This window comes from Tilletiaria anomala, assembly GCF_000711695.1.
Source record: "Tilletiaria anomala UBC 951 chromosome Unknown K437scaffold_99, whole genome shotgun sequence".
NCBI lineage: Eukaryota > Fungi > Basidiomycota > Exobasidiomycetes > Georgefischeriales > Tilletiariaceae > Tilletiaria > Tilletiaria anomala.
In genome coordinates, this window is record NW_013546923.1 from 53,470 (window position 1) to 70,718 (window position 17,249).

General features: G+C 54.9%; 7 protein-coding genes across 7 annotated transcripts; 3 read left to right on the forward strand and 4 right to left on the reverse strand.

Moving 5' to 3' along the window:
* Positions 1 to 1,676: 1,676 nt before the first annotated feature.
* On the reverse strand, positions 1,677 to 5,910 carry K437DRAFT_264458 (ras GEF; the record flags this gene model as incomplete). The annotated part of the gene is made up of 4 exons (XM_013385730.1): positions 1,677 to 1,701; positions 1,767 to 2,389; positions 2,460 to 5,730; positions 5,807 to 5,910. The coding sequence occupies 4 exons, from the start codon at positions 5,908 to 5,910 to the stop codon at positions 1,677 to 1,679; spliced, it is 4,023 nt and encodes a 1,340-aa protein (XP_013241184.1).
* Positions 5,911 to 6,641: 731 nt separating this feature from the next.
* On the forward strand, positions 6,642 to 8,427 carry K437DRAFT_258899 (TBP-domain-containing protein). The gene is made up of 8 exons (XM_013385731.1): positions 6,642 to 7,225; positions 7,312 to 7,399; positions 7,476 to 7,672; positions 7,740 to 7,815; positions 7,888 to 7,926; positions 7,998 to 8,022; positions 8,090 to 8,107; positions 8,175 to 8,427. Exons 1-8 carry the CDS (start codon positions 7,041 to 7,043, stop codon positions 8,255 to 8,257), a joined length of 711 nt encoding a protein of 236 aa, XP_013241185.1. The 5' UTR covers positions 6,642 to 7,040; the 3' UTR covers positions 8,258 to 8,427.
* Positions 8,428 to 8,789: 362 nt separating this feature from the next.
* K437DRAFT_258900 (putative 60s ribosomal protein L21-A) lies at positions 8,790 to 9,697 on the reverse strand. The gene is made up of 3 exons (XM_013385732.1): positions 9,314 to 9,697; positions 8,946 to 9,040; positions 8,790 to 8,873 (listed from the first exon to the last, which is right to left on the reverse strand). The coding sequence occupies exons 1-3, from the start codon at positions 9,681 to 9,683 to the stop codon at positions 8,856 to 8,858; spliced, it is 483 nt and encodes a 160-aa protein (XP_013241186.1). The 5' UTR covers positions 9,684 to 9,697; the 3' UTR covers positions 8,790 to 8,855.
* A 1,308-nt stretch (positions 9,698 to 11,005) lies between these two features.
* On the forward strand, positions 11,006 to 11,738 carry K437DRAFT_270180 (40S ribosomal protein S9; the record flags this gene model as incomplete). Its single annotated transcript, XM_013385733.1, has 3 exons — positions 11,006 to 11,045; positions 11,127 to 11,282; positions 11,353 to 11,738. 3 exons carry the CDS (start codon positions 11,006 to 11,008, stop codon positions 11,736 to 11,738), a joined length of 582 nt encoding a protein of 193 aa, XP_013241187.1.
* A 345-nt stretch (positions 11,739 to 12,083) lies between these two features.
* Positions 12,084 to 13,215, reverse strand: K437DRAFT_279314 (uncharacterized protein; the record flags this gene model as incomplete). The annotated part of the gene is made up of 3 exons (XM_013385734.1): positions 12,084 to 12,326; positions 12,791 to 12,846; positions 13,149 to 13,215. The coding sequence occupies 3 exons, from the start codon at positions 13,213 to 13,215 to the stop codon at positions 12,084 to 12,086; spliced, it is 366 nt and encodes a 121-aa protein (XP_013241188.1).
* Positions 13,216 to 13,786: 571 nt separating this feature from the next.
* K437DRAFT_258904 (uncharacterized protein) lies at positions 13,787 to 14,392 on the forward strand. The gene has a single exon (XM_013385735.1). The coding sequence runs from the start codon at positions 13,832 to 13,834 to the stop codon at positions 14,060 to 14,062; it is 231 nt and encodes a 76-aa protein (XP_013241189.1). The 5' UTR covers positions 13,787 to 13,831; the 3' UTR covers positions 14,063 to 14,392.
* On the reverse strand, positions 14,386 to 17,249 carry K437DRAFT_258905 (P-loop containing nucleoside triphosphate hydrolase protein). The gene has a single exon (XM_013385736.1). The coding sequence runs from the start codon at positions 16,971 to 16,973 to the stop codon at positions 14,466 to 14,468; it is 2,508 nt and encodes an 835-aa protein (XP_013241190.1). The 5' UTR covers positions 16,974 to 17,249; the 3' UTR covers positions 14,386 to 14,465.

A 17,249-nucleotide genomic window follows, 5' to 3' on the forward strand; every position in this document is an offset into this window, starting at 1 on the left:
CTTTTGTTGTATACGATCTACTGGGAAGGTTTCATGCTAGATTGAGCGCATTCCGTGATGGAGAATCGAGCGAAAATCGAAAGGACCCAAGTCCTATTTGCGGTAGTGAGCCATGGAGAGGATTCCAGCCAGGTTATTAACAGGCTACACCAGTTGCGTTCATGCGCTGGTTGCGAGAGCTCGTCGACAGGTTCTTAAGCAGAATTTTCTGGGTTATTGAACAGCCATCTTCGGTGGCTTGATTAAAATCGGATGGGACGTCACCAGGAAGCCTTGGCAACAGAGCCTGAAGTTGCGGCTTCTGCCTTGCGCCAAAAGCGATGCAAGATAGAGCTGCCATCTTGTTGAGGGAGGCACTTTCAGATCTTTTCTGAGACCCTACGATAAAATTGATCGGTGGCAATTGCGCAAGCAAAAGGATAATAATACCATGTGCTAATGATAGGTCGTGCAGTTGAAGCAATTTCTACTTCGTTCCTCGAAGACAATGGCTTAACCAACCCATGCGAGTGCCTTCAATCTTCGCATCGAAACCACAGTGTCAGCAACAAGCGTGTCCACAGTTCGAGTCCGACAAGGACCCCAATACTCAATAACAGGGTGACCGTCACGCCCATGAGCGCGACGTTCCGCCACACGTTTCCTAAGCAGCTACCACTGAACCTCAAATCTATCCTTCGGTGATTATTATTTTTGCTTTTACGGCTACGAACGTGCTTCTAGGACCCTAATGTAAGTGACATGTAACGCTCATCTGTTGAAGACTTGGAGGAAGAGTCCATACTATCTCAAGAAAGCGTTTCCTCGCTGCGAGGCTTCGAGACAAGTGAACCGGTGTCACAACCTGGGGTCCCAAACTTCTAATGCGGGTCTAAGAGCGGGAGGTGAGCGGACGCCCCAGAGATTCGATGGCCCATTGGATTCGATTGAGGCCATGTCGGCTTTCATCTCAACGCCTCGTCGAATACATTGGCATCGTCGGACCGGCATCAGCCATTATGGCAAGATGTCTTTAACACCCCGTGCGCGTGCATATCTCAACGCACCATTGGGAGCGAAGGGACAAGGCTCAAAAACAAGTCAGGCAAGCCCACCAAATTACCAGAGTCTGTTCAAAGATGGTCTGTGTCAAGGACCTCTTCGCTTGTACCGACGCATGTCACTTCTCTCGTGCAAATTTGCCACGGTCGGAGAGAGCTCGAATAACAAGAAATAAGGATTGACGGACACAGCCTTCAGCTCTCGTGCAGGATTCGAAAGTATCATACGATTGGATTCAAGAACCCTTTTCTATCCCCGCGCATGGGGAGACACTGGCATTGCGCGATGGAACGTGGGACTAGTCGCGCGTGGTCTAGTCCCTGAATTAAGATGATACCTGGATGAGCTTGTGATGCTCGGTTTAAAAATAATCTCTGCTGCTGAATTGAAAGAGATGGCCGTTGCCTCCGCTTCGTGCAGCATGATCGAAAACCGCCCTCCCTGGCGGGCGGCGCGCGTTGAGAGGCGGCTGTTCCTCAAAGAAAAGCTCTTGAACTTCCCTATACGTTCAAAGGACAGCTCTTGCTTGCGACGCTCCACTTTGACACACCATTGCACGGGAAACGCCAACGGTCTTGCCGATCAAATATATGTCGCGCTCGTTGTAGAGCTTGTGGGGTTACCTGGCTTGCATTTCAAGGCTCAGCCATACGAGAAAGTCTAAATGTGAAAGCAAGTAGGCGTCAGCTCCAATTTTGGCAACCCGGTCAAGCATCTGCACTCACTGCGTCATCAGAGGAGCAGAGAGGCAACGGAGCTTGAGGCAACGAAGATATAGGGGACCACTAGCCGTGAAGTCATATGACTTCGACCGTTCCTGGAAGGCAATGACTGTTTTAATGATCATCCCCAGGACGCGGAATTTGAGCACATTGACCAAGGGCTTGACCGGAAGCTGTGGTGGAAGGGGCGGAAGATCTTCTTCGAGGTGCTGGGCTGGCGTCGCACCATAATCAGCCGCGGGATCGAGTGCGTGCGCCGGAAGGCACGTTGGCAAGATCTGATTCTCCATGAGATCCATCAACAAGAGTCCACAGAAGGGCACGCAGCCTTTGAACGCGGTCGAGTGACTGGGAAATTGGCCTGATGTCGACATTGAGAACACGTCCGGGGGGCCTGCTGAATTCACAATCTCTTCCATCCCTTCCTCGGAGATCATGACGTCCACCACTCGGCGCATGTGCCGAAAGTTACGCGTTGGCGACGTGAGCGTCCTCAGATCACGTAGAATGCGCATCTCCCAAGGTGGGATCCGTGTCCACGTCCTGTGCAACCTTTCCACCCACGGCGATTGCAGGCCGAAGACGATTTGTGTCATGGACGCAAAGTTCGCCACCTGGTAGCATTTCTGCGAGAAGCAACCATACACCGTCAGAGAGATGTCATGTCAGTCAAAGACAGTTGCAGGATTGACTAACCCAAGCGACGCGGATGAATTTGGATATCACAGCTGCCCTCTCGATCAAATTCTGGGTGAGTACGACCTCGGAGGCGACCCAATTCGCCGCCAAGTTGAACCGTGCGACGATGACGCCAATGTTGTCCTCGTCCCAGGTTGCCTGCGCTTCTTCGGCTTCCGCTTTCTCGCGCATGCGGATTCGGTAATACTCTTCCCAATCCGAAATTTCACACCGCTGCCTGAAGGATTGCCATCGTCCACTTGCCAGTTCTTGCCATGTGATGTGCGAGAACAATTCCGCTTCAATCAGCGACATTTGCCCTGCAATGTCCTCAGACCGGCAATCGAGCAAGAACGAGCGATGGACCGGCGGCAGTGACCACGAGCCGAATTGCGATGTTGCAAAGCGCTTGTCGAGGCCTGGCTCTTCGAGCTGATTTCCTTTCTGAGCCTGAGCGTCCTCAGATGACCGCATGGGCAAGCTTGACGAGCGCTCGTTGCTTTCATGGGGTGGTACAAAGGAGTCCTTCCCAGAGCTTGGCGGGACAATGGCTGCCGGGACATCCTCCACAGCAGCTTCTGTCACCGCACCGGGCTCGCTTGAGTGATGCTTGGCCTTGGACGCTCGACTGTTCTGCCACAATGCTTCCACCTTTCGGGCCCTGGCTTTTACCTTTCCTTCGTCGATGTAGCCTTCCAGCTTTCGCAAAGCCGCCTCGGCGTCCCCAGGTTCGTCCTCGTCGCTCTCAAAGCCATCTAGGTTGAAGCCTTTGATGAGCTCGTACCCTGCGAGGGCTTCGTCTGGGTCGAACAGCTCTGTTGTCAGATATCCAAATTTCTGTTGTCCTTGCGAATTGAAAGGAGGGTCCCCTTCCGCTGCAAGCTGCTCGGGTGGAGAGGACCATGGCGCATCACCGACCGAGTCGCTAGCGAGAAGCTTACTCTGGACAGAACCAAAGGCTCTCCTGGCAGTTCGCAGGTCTCGGGCCCCTGGAAGTCTGCGAAGGGCTTTGCGCACTGCATCATCGTCTTCGTCGCTAGACAGATCAACATCGTCAATTTGAACGATGCCTGGGAATGGAGACGTGCTGTGACCAACAAGTGATGGTCCTTGTTGCTTTCGGAGAGACGTACTGCTACTTGAGGCAGCAAGTCGAAGCCTTCTCGTTGGAGAACGCAGAGTTTGTTCGCTCGTGGTATGATGCAGATTGTCGGCACCTACTTTGGTACAGGCCATATTTGGCACTGCTTCACTGCTCTCCGATGACCGCATGTCTTTACACACATCAGAAGGGCCCGATTCCCAATCTTGAGTGTGCCCGTGGGTCTCTTCGACCGTAGCCTCATTGCTTTGGCGCGGTAGATCAACCGATGTCGCGGGTGTACTCTCTGCCGCCTCAGATACGGAGTCCAAACTTGGAGTGTGCGCGTCGCCGGCAGTGGATGAAGAACTAGCAGAATAGTCCCCCGCATCTTTCTCTCCAGCTGGGAGTTGAAAGAAGTCGATGAAGCTTTCGAGTCCCCCCTTGATGAAGAGAAGATCACCAGTGTCGTTAGGGACAGCATCAGATGAGGTTGTAGCGGCAGAAGACATGGCGGTCTCCCGACGCTGTGCTATCATCCTCATCTTCTGTATTTTGTGCACAGTGCTGTTCAGCGCCCGAGAGATAGAGCCAAATCCGGCACCTTGCGTTGAGGAATTGCGTCCGTGAGACATGGCATCCAAAGCTTTTGCAGGTGCTCCGTTGAATGTGCTGAAAACTTCTCGCGTGCCTTTACGCTCTCGTGCGACAGTCAAAGGGTCTGAAAGACGTTCGAGATCGACTTCGCTCTCCGAGAGGGATCCAGAAGAAGAAGACGCAGCCATGGTAGGCTGCGAGATGCCCCCCTGTCTGAATTGATCATCGCCTTGCCCTAGCAAACCCGAAACGCCTGATTGTGAATAAAGATGCTTGAGTTTGACCACGGTCTTTCTCAGACTCGAAATGACTCCCGCTTCTGCCACGTTGCGACTCGACAGGTCCCCAAAGGAGTTGAGCCATGTCGTCAGGCGATTGCGCAGCTGGCGATCCGGCAAGAAATCTTCCTCGAAAAAATGTATGAGCCAGAATTTGAGGACAACGTAGGTCCTGACGCGGACCACGCTTTGCACATGCGCATCTCGGAAAGAGACTATTAGCTCCAGACTCCAATTGAATCGTTCAATCAGCAAGTCGAGCAAAGTGTGAGAGGTGGTGAAAGAGCGATAAGTGTAAAAGAAGTCGATGTGCAGTCTCGTGTCGATGACGCTCGTCAGCTGGACAATGACACGTTCGAGACTGGCAGCCAACAGGGCCGCATGGTCCTTCGGGAATATAGCGGCCATTTGGTAGTCCCGCAAAGGGGGTATTGCATCAGCCTCCTCCTTGGTGAGCGAGCCCTTGACGATGGGATGATGTTGCATGCTCGCACTGAAACAAGAAATGGATTTGACCGGGCCGTTGCCAGATGAAGCTGGATCAATTGACTCTAATGGCACCGGGGCGCCTGGCCCTGATGTCTGCACCACTGCACGGCGATTAGGATGGCACGGAGCGCCCCAAATGGCGTAACGGGGATCATTGCTGAATGACGCTCGTCTCCGACGCTTTCTCGAGTAGGAAGAAGAGCTTTGCGAGTCTTTGGATGACCGGGCACCTGTATCCTCTAGTGAAGCCGCTTCGTCCACTATCGCATCGTGCGACTGCAGCAGATCGAATGCATTCGGACCCTCGAGCCCAGAAGAATCTGCAGCATCCGCATCGGAGAGGCTGGGTGCACTAGCACTAGCACAACTTAAACGTCGCGTGCGCTTCCAGTCTCCACGGGAGAATGGGTGGAATTGCACAGATGGCCCAAATGGTGGCCCATTGATCGCTTGCTGGTCGTCACGGACGGGTGCGGAAAGCCGCAACCGGGAGGTCGATCCGGTCTTTCCCACCAAGACTGGAGGTTTGAGTGAAGGAAAGCACGGATGGGTGCCCAGGACAGCACCCAGGACGTCACCGCTTTGGAGCGGATTGCCATCGTTGTCTTCAAACTGTGACCCAGAGCTGAGGCTGCTTGTACTCATCCCGTCGTGGTGCATGGTTGCGAGGTCCGTGTCTGTGACCCTTTTGGTAACTTTCCAGACCGCCCGACCTCCCTCTAGCTTCTGAGCCCTGATCACGAAAGGTGTGCCACTTCCCAGATCACCAATAGCTTCTGCTTGCTCCCGCGTCACAGAAGGGTCGATTTCAAGTTCATACTTGGCAATGAGGGCCTTGACAGCACTGTCAAATGGTGGTAAGGCTTGTCAGTATGCCTTCGCGGAACCTGCTGGCTCGTCTTCCTAGTATCAGCACTGACTTGAAGTTGGTGGTTTCGAGAGGTGCGAAGTCCTCGGGTACATCCGTTGCTTCGTCCTTGGCGGAGGCCAGACTGCCTCCTGTTACAGCCTCAAGCGGCTTCATTGTGAGATTAATCGCACGTGGCGAGCGACGCGCAAGCTACGGTGATGGACATGAAGCAGTTTCATACGGTATTTTGTATGGCTGCCAACTGGCCTGAAGACCTTGTTCCAAAGCCTAGGATCAGAGTAAAAGTGTCGCCTTTCGTTGATGATGCATCCAATGTTCGGCGTAGGACTTAGGAGGTAGATGAACCTGAACTACCTGAGGCCTTTCGACGGAGATGGTACCGTCACCAGGAACGCCTCAAGGCTCGAAGAGGGAGCACTAACCGACAAGTTTCGGCTGTCCGCTTCGAGCAGATGGGATATGTGCTGTGTGACTGCGATACCAACCAAATGTTTGTTATGTACTTGCCGTGAATGGCATCTGGCAGTTCCATCAGGATTGGAGATGAGCACGTCTCAGTTGGACCGCACTGGGACTCGGTTTAGAGTTAGTTGACCCCCTCTCCTGTCTCCACTGTCAGAGACTTTATGGACTCCCCGCATACAAAAAGTTAAATTGCAACAGATTGATCAACTTCCCTCAATGCAGACTGCAGCCGCGCCATCATTTCCAGCGTAGGGCGTCCACAATGTAGGGTTGCGGAGTAGTAAAGGAGCATATTTGGGTTAGGGTTGCCACCGATGATCAACCGCGATGCAAGAGAATCGCGGACGCCGTCCAATTAGCCAATCACTAACCCAAACCACATAGGAGGGCGTGCTTTTCGCAAAGTGGACGCCGTGTCACGAGTCCTACAGGCCACAAAATTAACCCTCTTGCACTATCTCTCCCTACCTTGGAACATATCGTATTGGACCTTGAAGCTTAACACACCCCTTAGTCAGCTTCAAGTGGGCTCCGTACAGCTGCAGTTGCGTCTGAGCCTGTGGCACCCGGGTCGGCGGTGCGTCGAGCGTCGGGCCACCAGCAGTCCTCAAAACGCCGTCGCCTTGCCATCAGGCGATTCGATCGCGCTTTCCGCATTCGCTCCCATCGACTGCGCAGAGGAAATCCAAGTGGCCCTCTGGACTGCGACGCGTGGCCATTAATCGATAGGGTACTCTCTCAAGCCGTGTCTGCTTGAGTAGTGCCTGGGTCAGGCTTGCTGCTGGGGTCACGAGGGTGATTCAAGCCTCTATATCGCCATGGTCGGCATCGCCCTTCCCGGCGCAGCTTTGCCTGCCCCCAATGCCACCAAGGGCCCCTCGTCATCAAAAGCAGATGGAGGACCCTCCATAGTAGAGGGGAAAATAGCGGATGCTTCGACGAGGCCGGAGCGCTCTGCAGTAATGGGAACTGCTCAGCAACACGAGGTGGTGCCAACTCTGCAGTAAGTGCATCCCATGTTCTCCCCCTTGTCTCCGGACGGACTGCGCTCAACAAAATTGGCCTATCCTCGCACCCGTACTATGCTAGAAACATTGTCGCGACTGTGAACTTGGAGGTTCGATTGGATCTCAAAACAATTGCGCTTCGTGCACGCAATGCAGAGTACAACCCAAAGGTACTGCCTCCCCCCTTCACATCTGCCTTTCGCAGCTTTCCTTTCCACTCATCTAACCCTTTACTCGCACGTACAGCGCTTTGCTGCCGTAATCATGCGTATTCGGGAGCCGCGTACAACAGCTCTGCTGTTCGCGAGTGGCAAGATGGTAGTCACCGGTGCCAAATCAGAGGATGACAGTCGACTTGCCAGCCGAAAGTATGCTCGTATCGTTCAAAAACTTGGCTTCGAGGCAAAGTTCTCCGAATTCAAGATTCAGAACATCGTCGGCTCGTGAGTTGTATCGATGCGAAAGCATTTTGCACAGCTTTTGAAACCCAAGTCCGCTTATCCTTCTCAGCTGCGATGTGGGCTTCCCAATCCGTTTGGAGGGCCTCGCTTACTCCCATGGCCCTTTCACGTCGTATGAGCCGGAGGTTCGTCGAAGAGAGATCGCGTCTTTTTGGAATGCGCATCTAATAATCGGTTCCTGCTCCTTCTCGGGCCAGTTGTTCCCTGGGCTGATCTATCGCATGGTCAAACCAAAGGTTTGTACGAACATGTAAATGCGTCCTCGTGCGTCCGGTACTAACAAAGCCGCTTGTGTGCATCGCGACAGGTGGTCTTGCTGGTCTTCGTCTCAGGTGGGTGCGAGAGAGAAAGTCGCCAATGTCCTGAAAAACGACTTCTGACTTCTCGTCCGCTCCGCAGGCAAGATCGTACTGACAGGTCAATATGCTAAGAAGTCCCCTGGCCGAACGATCGTACTGACAGTGCTTCATTTCCTTGTCGACAGGCGCCAAACATCGCGATGAAATTTACGACGCCTTTCGTCTAATCAAGCCTGTGTTGGCAGAGTTCCAGGCTTCCAAAACATAGGAATGCGTCCCGCGTCCGCTTCGAGGACGTCGTCGTACCTCAATACGACGGCCCGTCATTTCCCGTTCTGTAGTTCTCCCCCACTCTCCCCCCCCCTTCCCCCTGTGTGATTGACCCCACCCAGCACTTCTGTATTCTTAGAGCATCAAGCAAACACATTTCATGATGGGTCAGTGTGATCCTCCGTCCATGGAGGTGAAGCAGTGCCTTGAACGTTCTTGAGAAACAAAGGGCAAAGCTGTACAGCTTCCAAGCAGCCTCTCGCTCTGTTCACTGCCAAGGAGCGAACTAAAGTCGTGAACAGGCGGCATTACCCTCGCATTCTCGGTGTGGCTTCGAGGCCATGGGAATCGCGCGGCCGCACAGCCGTCCCATGGCCCACCAGGATCCTGTACGGTACAAATCCTGGCAGCCCAAGATGCATACAATGTCAGCATGCATGTGTACCGACTGACGATGCTCGCAGTCCTGACTGGGATTTGGTATCTAGGGGTGACCACAACCACAGCGGGCGTATCACCGGTAAGAGCTGCTGTGGTAGGCCATAGTGCAAGTTATACAGTACAAATGGGGACAACCGAGACATCCAAGGAGTGACTTAAATGTAGGTGTCGTACTGTGCGGCGAACGAGCAATGTCAGGATTGTTGAGCAGCAACGGGTTCGATCAATGGTTCATCCGTACTCACAGCTTGGGGAGCGAGAGTCTCCGGAAGGTTGCTGGAAGTCTTGATGGTCCTTGCCTCACGTGGTGCTGCCGGAAGACGCTTAAGCTGGACCTTCTCTGTAAACAATGAGTGAAATTTGATTCCAACATCAGTTCTTGATCAAACGAGTACTTCCGTGACACGTTGTCCCCCAACGCAGCGTCACAAGTGTCGTATAACGGTCGATGTCCGATTCACTGGCACGCTCAGCGCCCCGTCCTGCGCCAAGTGTGGTGTCTGCAACATGTCCGATTGATCTTCTATCGAAGACAGCGGTCTGAAGCTGCAATATCCTTCCCTACGCCCATCATGACTAACCATCACCATCGGTCTTGACCTTGTGAACTTACCACCAGTCTCTTTGGCCTGCTTCTTCTTCTCTGAGTTCAGCTTGACTCGGTCCAAAAAGTCATCACGGCACTTCGAGTGCTTGACGTGCTCGATGCGGACATTGACACGCTTCTCCATGTACCTGTTACCGACCACCTTGTACACGATGACACCGACAGCGCGCGGGGCCACGTTGAAGACGACACCTGTCTTGCCGTGGTAGTACTTGTGGGGCATGCCCTTTTGGATGGCACCGTTGGCCTTGATGTCGACAATGTCACCGACGTGGTATGGCCTCATGTACGTGGACAAGTGAATTGGACCATGTTGGCGGAAACCCCTCTTGAAGAGGTCCCTGGTCCTCGCCCTGTAACCGAATGAGTGCGGCATGGCGATTGATCAACCTGCATCAGGAAACGGCACATCATGCGAGTCAGCACTGGCTGAACCCTCCTCCAGCAGTAATGGTTTGATAGGTTCTCCAAGTGTCCTCTGACGCTCTTTTGCACGGCGGGTGCCATGCGCGGTTGCGCAAGAACCCAGTTCGCAGAAGGCGGTCTTGAGCGTTTCTCGCACCGATCATCCACCTTATACAGATGCTTTACTTGGGCAAACAGCACGCCTTCCCCCAAGGCAGGCGAGATCCAATCTCGTGTCCAGCTCTGCGATTGACACTGTCATCATCGTTTATCCAAGTGGCAGTCTCCCCATCGACCTGGTGGACTCCAAAGATTCTTGCCCGGGTGGCATCTCTGAGCCTGCGCGCGCCTCGGATCTTGGCCATCGCGGCTAGAGAAACAGAGGCTATCCTACACGGCCACGCTTGAGTTCTGGTTTCGATGCTTACCTTGATTTAGTTGGAGCCTTGCCAATGTGACTGCGGGATGTAAATACTCTCCGTGACGTGAAATGAAGACGATTTGATGTAAGTAGCTCGCAGTTCCCTGGAAGCTGATGGGAGCATGGGGGTCTGCGGGTGGCGAAGCCGCAGCTGCGGAGTGGGCTGAATAAAGGTCACTTTGAATTGTACGAGACGAGATTTGCGTGGCGACGATACTATTCCTATCTCAAACAATACTGGGATTATCTTCCACATACGAATGCACTCTCCACCAGCGGCTCCATCCAAGCATGCACCCACTGCGCGCGACCTAGCATCTTCTCAACTTCTTTGGCTTCGACATTGCTCATTGGCTTCACAAATCAGTCAAGGTAAGGCCTTCGTGCGCACTGCAAAGGTGAGTCAGCAACAAACTACCTGTGTTGGACAGGCATGTGCCTGCTTGCCAGATAGCCTTTTGGGAGCAGGCTGCAGAATAACGACGGACAGCAAATTGGGGTTGCGTTGCGGAAAGTGGAAAGACGCTGTTGTTGCCAGAGCTTGCTGGTCTGTTGGCACGGATATTCAGCAATCCGTCAGGTTTGAGCCTTCGTTTCTGCAGCCGACGTTCGATGATAACGTACGGCAGACAGACGTAGGGCTCGGCAAGAAAGATAAGCTGGGGAGCCTGTGGGTGCGCCTTCGTAGGCATAAGACGCCGCCTGCAACAGCAGCCGCAATCAGCGGTCCGAAGCTTTGAACAGTTCCAAGGGGGTATTGAAGAGACCAATACAAGCAACTGTCTGCCGTCACTGGTTGCTGTGTTTCAACAAGTGACGAAAAGGGGCATTGACAAACGATCCCCTGTCTCTTTGCAGACTGACCATTCAACATGCCGAAGGCACCCAGAAAGCAATCTAAGACCTACAAGGGTGAGCGATCCTTGCCCTCGAAAGGATGACTCGAATGGCTGCAGCAACTGATACCTCCATCAACGACTTCCATTCGTGCAGTCCCCCGGCGTCCTTTCGAGTCCGCTCGTCTGGACAGTGAGCTCAAGCTCGCCGGAGAGTATGGTCTCCGTAACAAGAGGGAGATCTGGCGTATTTCGCTCACTCTCTCCAAGATCAGGCGAGCTGCTCGTGAGCTGCTCAAGCTCGACGACAAGGGTAAGCGGTTTTAGCTGGGTGGAGGTATTTGTGCAAGGTGGCTCACGTGTGACGCTTTGCTCAATAACAGACCCTAAGCGTCTCTTCGAGGGCAATGCCATCATTCGCCGTCTCGTGCGCATTGGTGTGCTTGACGAGACCCGCATGAGGCTTGATTACGTACTGGCCCTCAAGATTGAGGACTTCCTCGAGCGCCGTCTGCAGACTCAGGTCTTCAAGAGCGGCCTGGCCAAGAGCATTCACCACGCCCGCGTCCTTATCCGCCAGCGTCACATTCGTGTCGGCAAGCAGATTGTCAACGTCCCGTCCTTTGTCGTCCGTCTCGACTCGCAGAAGCACATTGACTTTGCCCTGACGTCGCCATACGGCGGTGGACGGGAGGGCCGTGTCAAGAGGAAGCGCGCGAAGGCCGCCGCTGGCGGTGACGGCGAGGAGGGTGGCGAGGAGGAAGAGTAATCGTCTTGTGACCCGTCTCACGAGTTTCACTACCACGAACGAGACGTTCGCCATATGCTGCATCGGAGCGATGGCGCCCATGCAGCATTGTAAAATACGCACACAGCAATCACCATGGCTCGCTATGCATTATTTAGTGTGCTCATGTCCTGAGCACGGTCACGGTAACGAATAGCGGGATCTATATATACACTCCGTCAGGAAGAAAGATAACTATCTGATAGCGTGTATGGCTTTGGTACCGACTTCTCCCACTCGGCACGGCGGCGCTACAGATGCAGTTCTCAAAGACATAATTGCAGCTTCAAACGAACTTGATACTTGGGCAGTAGCATACATTTTAGTTTAATGGTGAGCCTCGACCTTGATGTCAGCCGCGGCGTTGGCAAGGAAAGCGTGGACGTCCTCGCCGCTCTCGGTGAGCGAATCGCCGGAGGAGCCCTTAGCGGATGCTTCAATGCGGTCGGGCTCAGCGGATGCGTATGCGTCCAGCTGCGATGCGAGCTCCGACGAGGATGGCGCTGCGGGTGCCTTGGGTGCAGAGGGGGTCGCGAACTCGCGGACCTGACCAATGTGCGTATCGGCGGCCTATGAAAGGTTGAAGCGTGGTGCGAAAAAGACGAGTAAATCAGTTAGGCGGTTCAACAAGCGTGCGTGATGTTCTTGCAGGGTTGGGCGCCTCCCATATCTATTTCAGCCAATGCCATCAGAAATAGATGGCAAAACTGTCCCTCATCTCGCTCTATTCAACTTCGCCAGGACTGCATGCAGCGAACAAGGTAAGTGCCGGTGGCCAAGCCGTCCACCAGCACGTGCACCGATGCCAACATTACTAGCCGCCCTACCCTCCAAGGCCGACAAAAGTGGCCGGCCTTTACGCGCTGTTGTGCTAGAGTAGCTTCACGTAGTGGCGTCCCCTGGCCTAATTCCATCTATCCAGCGGGTGTTAAGGTTAAGACAATGGAGCACGTCCCACTCTCCGGGCCATCATCGCGCTCTCCCGTCCTTGCTCGTTCTCGCTTATCTGACTCAACGTTGGATACGCATCTCACCTTTTGTGGTGGCTTGTACGCCTTGAGCTCGCGCAGGTAGAGCTCCTGGACAAAGTCTGTATGTCGGATTGGGGTAGAGGACGAATCGGTAAGGACCAGGTGCACTTTTTCGCTGACCAGCCAAGAGGGATCGCGGAGCGGAAGAGCTCATAGCGGCTGTCGGAATGCTCACCCTTTTGAGAGACGGCCGAGATGCTGAAGCTGCGAGCCGAGGCGCTGAACGCGCCAGCACGGGCCTGAGGGAAGGGTACCATCGACAAAGATGATCCAGTCAGTCAATAGGTCCATCAACGAGAAGATAGAAAGCGAGACAAAAGCGAGAGGAAGAGGGAAACGCAAACGGAAGAGGCTTCCGAACGTTGCTGGCTGCCCAGAACGCTACTCACGAGGGGCATGGAAGCCTTTGCGACAAAACGAGCAGCCATGGTGACAGGGACGATGCTTCCAGTGGGATGCAAGGTTCGGCCCTATCGGTGTGAGAGGTGCTGCTCTTCCAGCTGCTGCTCGGATGAGGCAAAGATCAAGAGCGGACTAAGCTTTGGCAGTGTTCGGTAGCTGCTGGATGGACAGAAGAGCGAGAGAGAGCAAGCAAAGAGAGAGTGCTGGCGGGCGGCGGGCACAGTCAACGCACTCTCTCCCTCAGCTGGCGAAAGAAGAGAGATGGAAGGAAAAGACGCGCTCCCGTGCTGCCCTTCGGAGAGAGACGGGCTGGCTGACAGCTGCGCGCGGGCGCGGGAAAGAACAGGACGGGCGGAACCAGTCACAGAGTCCTCTCGCAGGCCACATTATTGCGCACTCTCCCCATGTGTGAGTGATGACGATGGGAGACGCACTGACCACATACAACACGCTCCTGATTGATCATCGCCTCTCCACTAAAAGCTGTGCCAACAGTCAACGCCGCCAACATTCAACTCCCCTTGCATTGCATCGAAAGCAGCAGCAGCAGCTTTAGTGCAGCTCGATCTAGACCCATACCGGTCACCTATCCCTTCACTCCTTTGCACCATCAAACCACCAGCCCCTCGAGCCGCCGCAAACATGCTCTCCCTCACCGCCATCCGCAGCGCCGCCGCCATCCGCTGCTCGTCTGTCACCAACGCTCGCTGGGCGGCAGGGACAGTCAGGATGTACTCGGACAAGCCCGGCTCCGCCGGTGCCACCGCCCAGTCCACCACCTTCAAGAACAGGGAGCAAGCGCAGGAGGCACATTACATCAAGCAGCAGGAGGCCGACAAGATCCGCAAGCGTGAGTGCCGCGACTACAAGTGATGTATCCCATCCAGCCAGGCGCCGGGGCTTTATCAGTTCCCACGAATTTCTCCGCTTTACCACAACTGACTTCTCTTTTCCTATCCTCGAGCAGTCCAAGAGAGCATCAAGAAGCAGCGCGAGGAGCTTAACAATGTGAGCATCGGCATCGGAGACGGCTTGTCCCCTTGACGAAGGCCCATCTGACCATACTCTTTCACCTCCCCCTTGGCGCACGCACAGCTCGAGAAGCACGTCAACGAAGTAGCCGGCTCGAGCAAGAAGTAAACAGCCACACACCAGGGCCATGCTCGCACCGCTCAAGCGTGATGAAAATGTAGTACCGCACAGAAATGGAATATGATCATTCGCAGAAGCCACGTCTATGGTGGACCGGCGCAATTGCTCGGGTATCATCTCCATTTCACGGCCCGTTCTTCGTAGCAAGCACGTCCCTCGCCTCAACGACCACATCCTTGTCCCTGACATACTTGGCATAAGCCCGCAGCGCATCTAGGTCCGCCGCACCGATCGTCTGCATGCCCACGTCGCCCACCTTGGCACTGTCCAGCGTGCGCAGGTCGCCCAGCACGAACAGCGCTCGCTGTGCACGTGTCAATGCAACATTTAAGCGACGCGCATCGGCCAGGAAGCCAACGTAACCGTCCGAGTTCGATCGCACCGTCGAAAAGATGATCGCCGCCTTCTCCCGCCCTTCGAATCCGTCGACCGTGTGGACATCCACCTCCCCCAGAGCCGACGCTCGCGGGCCCAACTGATCGGCCCAGCTCTGCTTCAGGTTGCCGCGCAGCAGGCTCTCCAGCAGCAACACCTGCGCCAGGTACGGTGTCACGATGCCGATTTGGTGTCCTTGTAGTTCAGGATTGCGCAGCAGCAGGTCCACCACCACCTGCATGGTCAGCTTCGCTTCTGCCCTGTTCTGAACGCTGTCATCTACCTTCCGTTCCGTGCCGGTATGGTTGACAAAGCTGAGATAGTGGTGTGTAGGCCCCAGCGCGGCCGTAGTTGCACCTGCAGCTGACGTTGAAGTACGCGATTGCGCGTTCATTTCGGCGCGGAAGAATCTGGAGTGCAACGGAGCGATGCCGTGAGTGCGCAAGGCATTGAGCAGTGCGCCTTCGTAAAAGGTTTCGTTCGGAAATTCTGCAATGGCGGGATGCATGCGATACTGCTCATTAAGCATGACAGATGGCGCGGCCTTCTCGTTGATCAAGCGCTCGAACAGGCTTATACCAAGCCCTCCCAGCTTGGCATCTAGGCTGGCCACCACTGGGGGAAGCTGCTTGTGGTCGCCTATAATCGCCAGATGTTGACAGCCCTTGATCAGAGGAATGAGCGATGTCGGCTCAGTCGCCATCGAACCTTCGTCGAAGAAGACAACCGGGAAGTCGATCTGTTCGAGGTCGTTCGAGCAGGAGCTGACGGCTGTCGCGCAGATGACATCGGCTTGGAGGAGAATGCTGCGCGTGATTCGTCGCCACAGGACATACGCGTGCCGGTACCCGCGCGCAAGCTTTCCACGCAGATCCGCAGCCTGCGCTGATGTCAAACGCTCTGGTTGGGCTGCCATCGTGAATCCCGAGGCTTCAATGGGCACTCCAATCGTCCTTCCAAGACTGTCTGCGTCGCCCCCCTCCTCGGAATCCAGCGAGAAGCCGAGCCTGAGTTGCAGACGAGCAATGTGGCGCCGCACGTCGATCAGTTCCGGCATGAGGGGATGCTGGCCCGCTAAAGCTTCCAAGCTGTGCTCTCGTAGCTTCGGTCGTGTCCTGGCAGACGCGCCGGTACGCACGACCTTGAGTCCACGGTTGACAGCGCCTTCGGCGAGATTGTCGACTGCAACATTTGTGTGCGCTGTCAAAAGGATTGGCTGATGTACCTTGAAATGTGACTTGAGAAGGTGGACAGCTTCGGCGATAGTCCGAGTTTTGCCGGTGCCAGGCGGGCCTTGGATCAAGCTGATTCGGTTCCCGAGCATCGCGGCGATCGCTTTTACCTGCGACGTATTCAGACCAATCTGCGGATCCTGGCTCTTTTGCAGAGAATGAGAAATGCGCGATAGCCAGTCTTGCAGCGCTGAATTCTGGCTGAAAGCACCGGTTGCGCGGCGCGTCGGAGGAGGCGGAATACCTAATACAGCGTCAATGACCTTACAACCGGAAAGTCGGACTTGGCTGTCATGGAAGGCGAGACTCTCGATAAAGTCGACATCATGCTCGATTGCCTCTAGCGCACGCTCTATGCGTCGCTCGAAGAGATCATTGCTGCCTTGGTCCATACGCCACGCTAGCACACCTTCCACGTCGACCTGTGCGTACTTTTCGTCAAAGGCAACTCTGACCCTCGTCCGTCCTTTATCAATCAGGGTCCCCTCAATGACCGGCTCCTCCAGCAAGATCGACTCGCCAAGGGCCTCTTGGGGGGTCAAGACGACGCAGTCTCCAGGACGAAGTTTGTTCCAGCCGAAACTCTGCATGCCGACCTTGCGAAAGACAGCGACCCTCTTGCCATAATGTCTGGCATTGCTGCTGAGCCAGTATGCCTGGAGATCTGATATCGCAAGCCCACGCTCGACAAGTTTGGAAAACGACCAAGTCTTCCGCAAGGAGAGTGTCTGTTCCCGGGAAGCTTTTTCCGCTTCCAGCAATTCCGTAGTTCGGTTGCGGTACTCGCTTAGTACCTTGCGCAGCTTGCGTCGAAAGCTGGAATCTTGACGGTTGAATTGCTGCTGTGTCATCTGCCCGGAGAGTCCGCTGCCTTCTCGCATAACTTCCAGGTAGCCGGATCTGCCTCCTGTCGGCCTTCCCTCCAGCATCCACTTTGCCGGCGGTCTTCGCTTGAGAGCATCGATGCGAGACTGCTCTTCTGGATCGTAACGGTTGAGGTCCCAGACATGATCGTACTTTGTCATCGCAACTTCTTGCATGGCTTTTCTCTCCGACTGGCTCGAACTCGACGCGATTTGCGACGGGTCGAGTCCTTGAGTCTCTTGCGGCTCACAAGCTGTCTGCCTTGAAGTGGGCCATTGAACCCCGCCATCGACCGGAACTTTGAAAGGATCAAGCGCTAACCCGAAGCTCGCAGGCAGCGCAGTGTCGGCCCCAGGGGGTGGAGGCGCGTCACGTCGCTGCTGACCATTGGTGAAGAGCGGATTCAGAACGCCGCGGGGAGGAGCAGCCGGACTGGC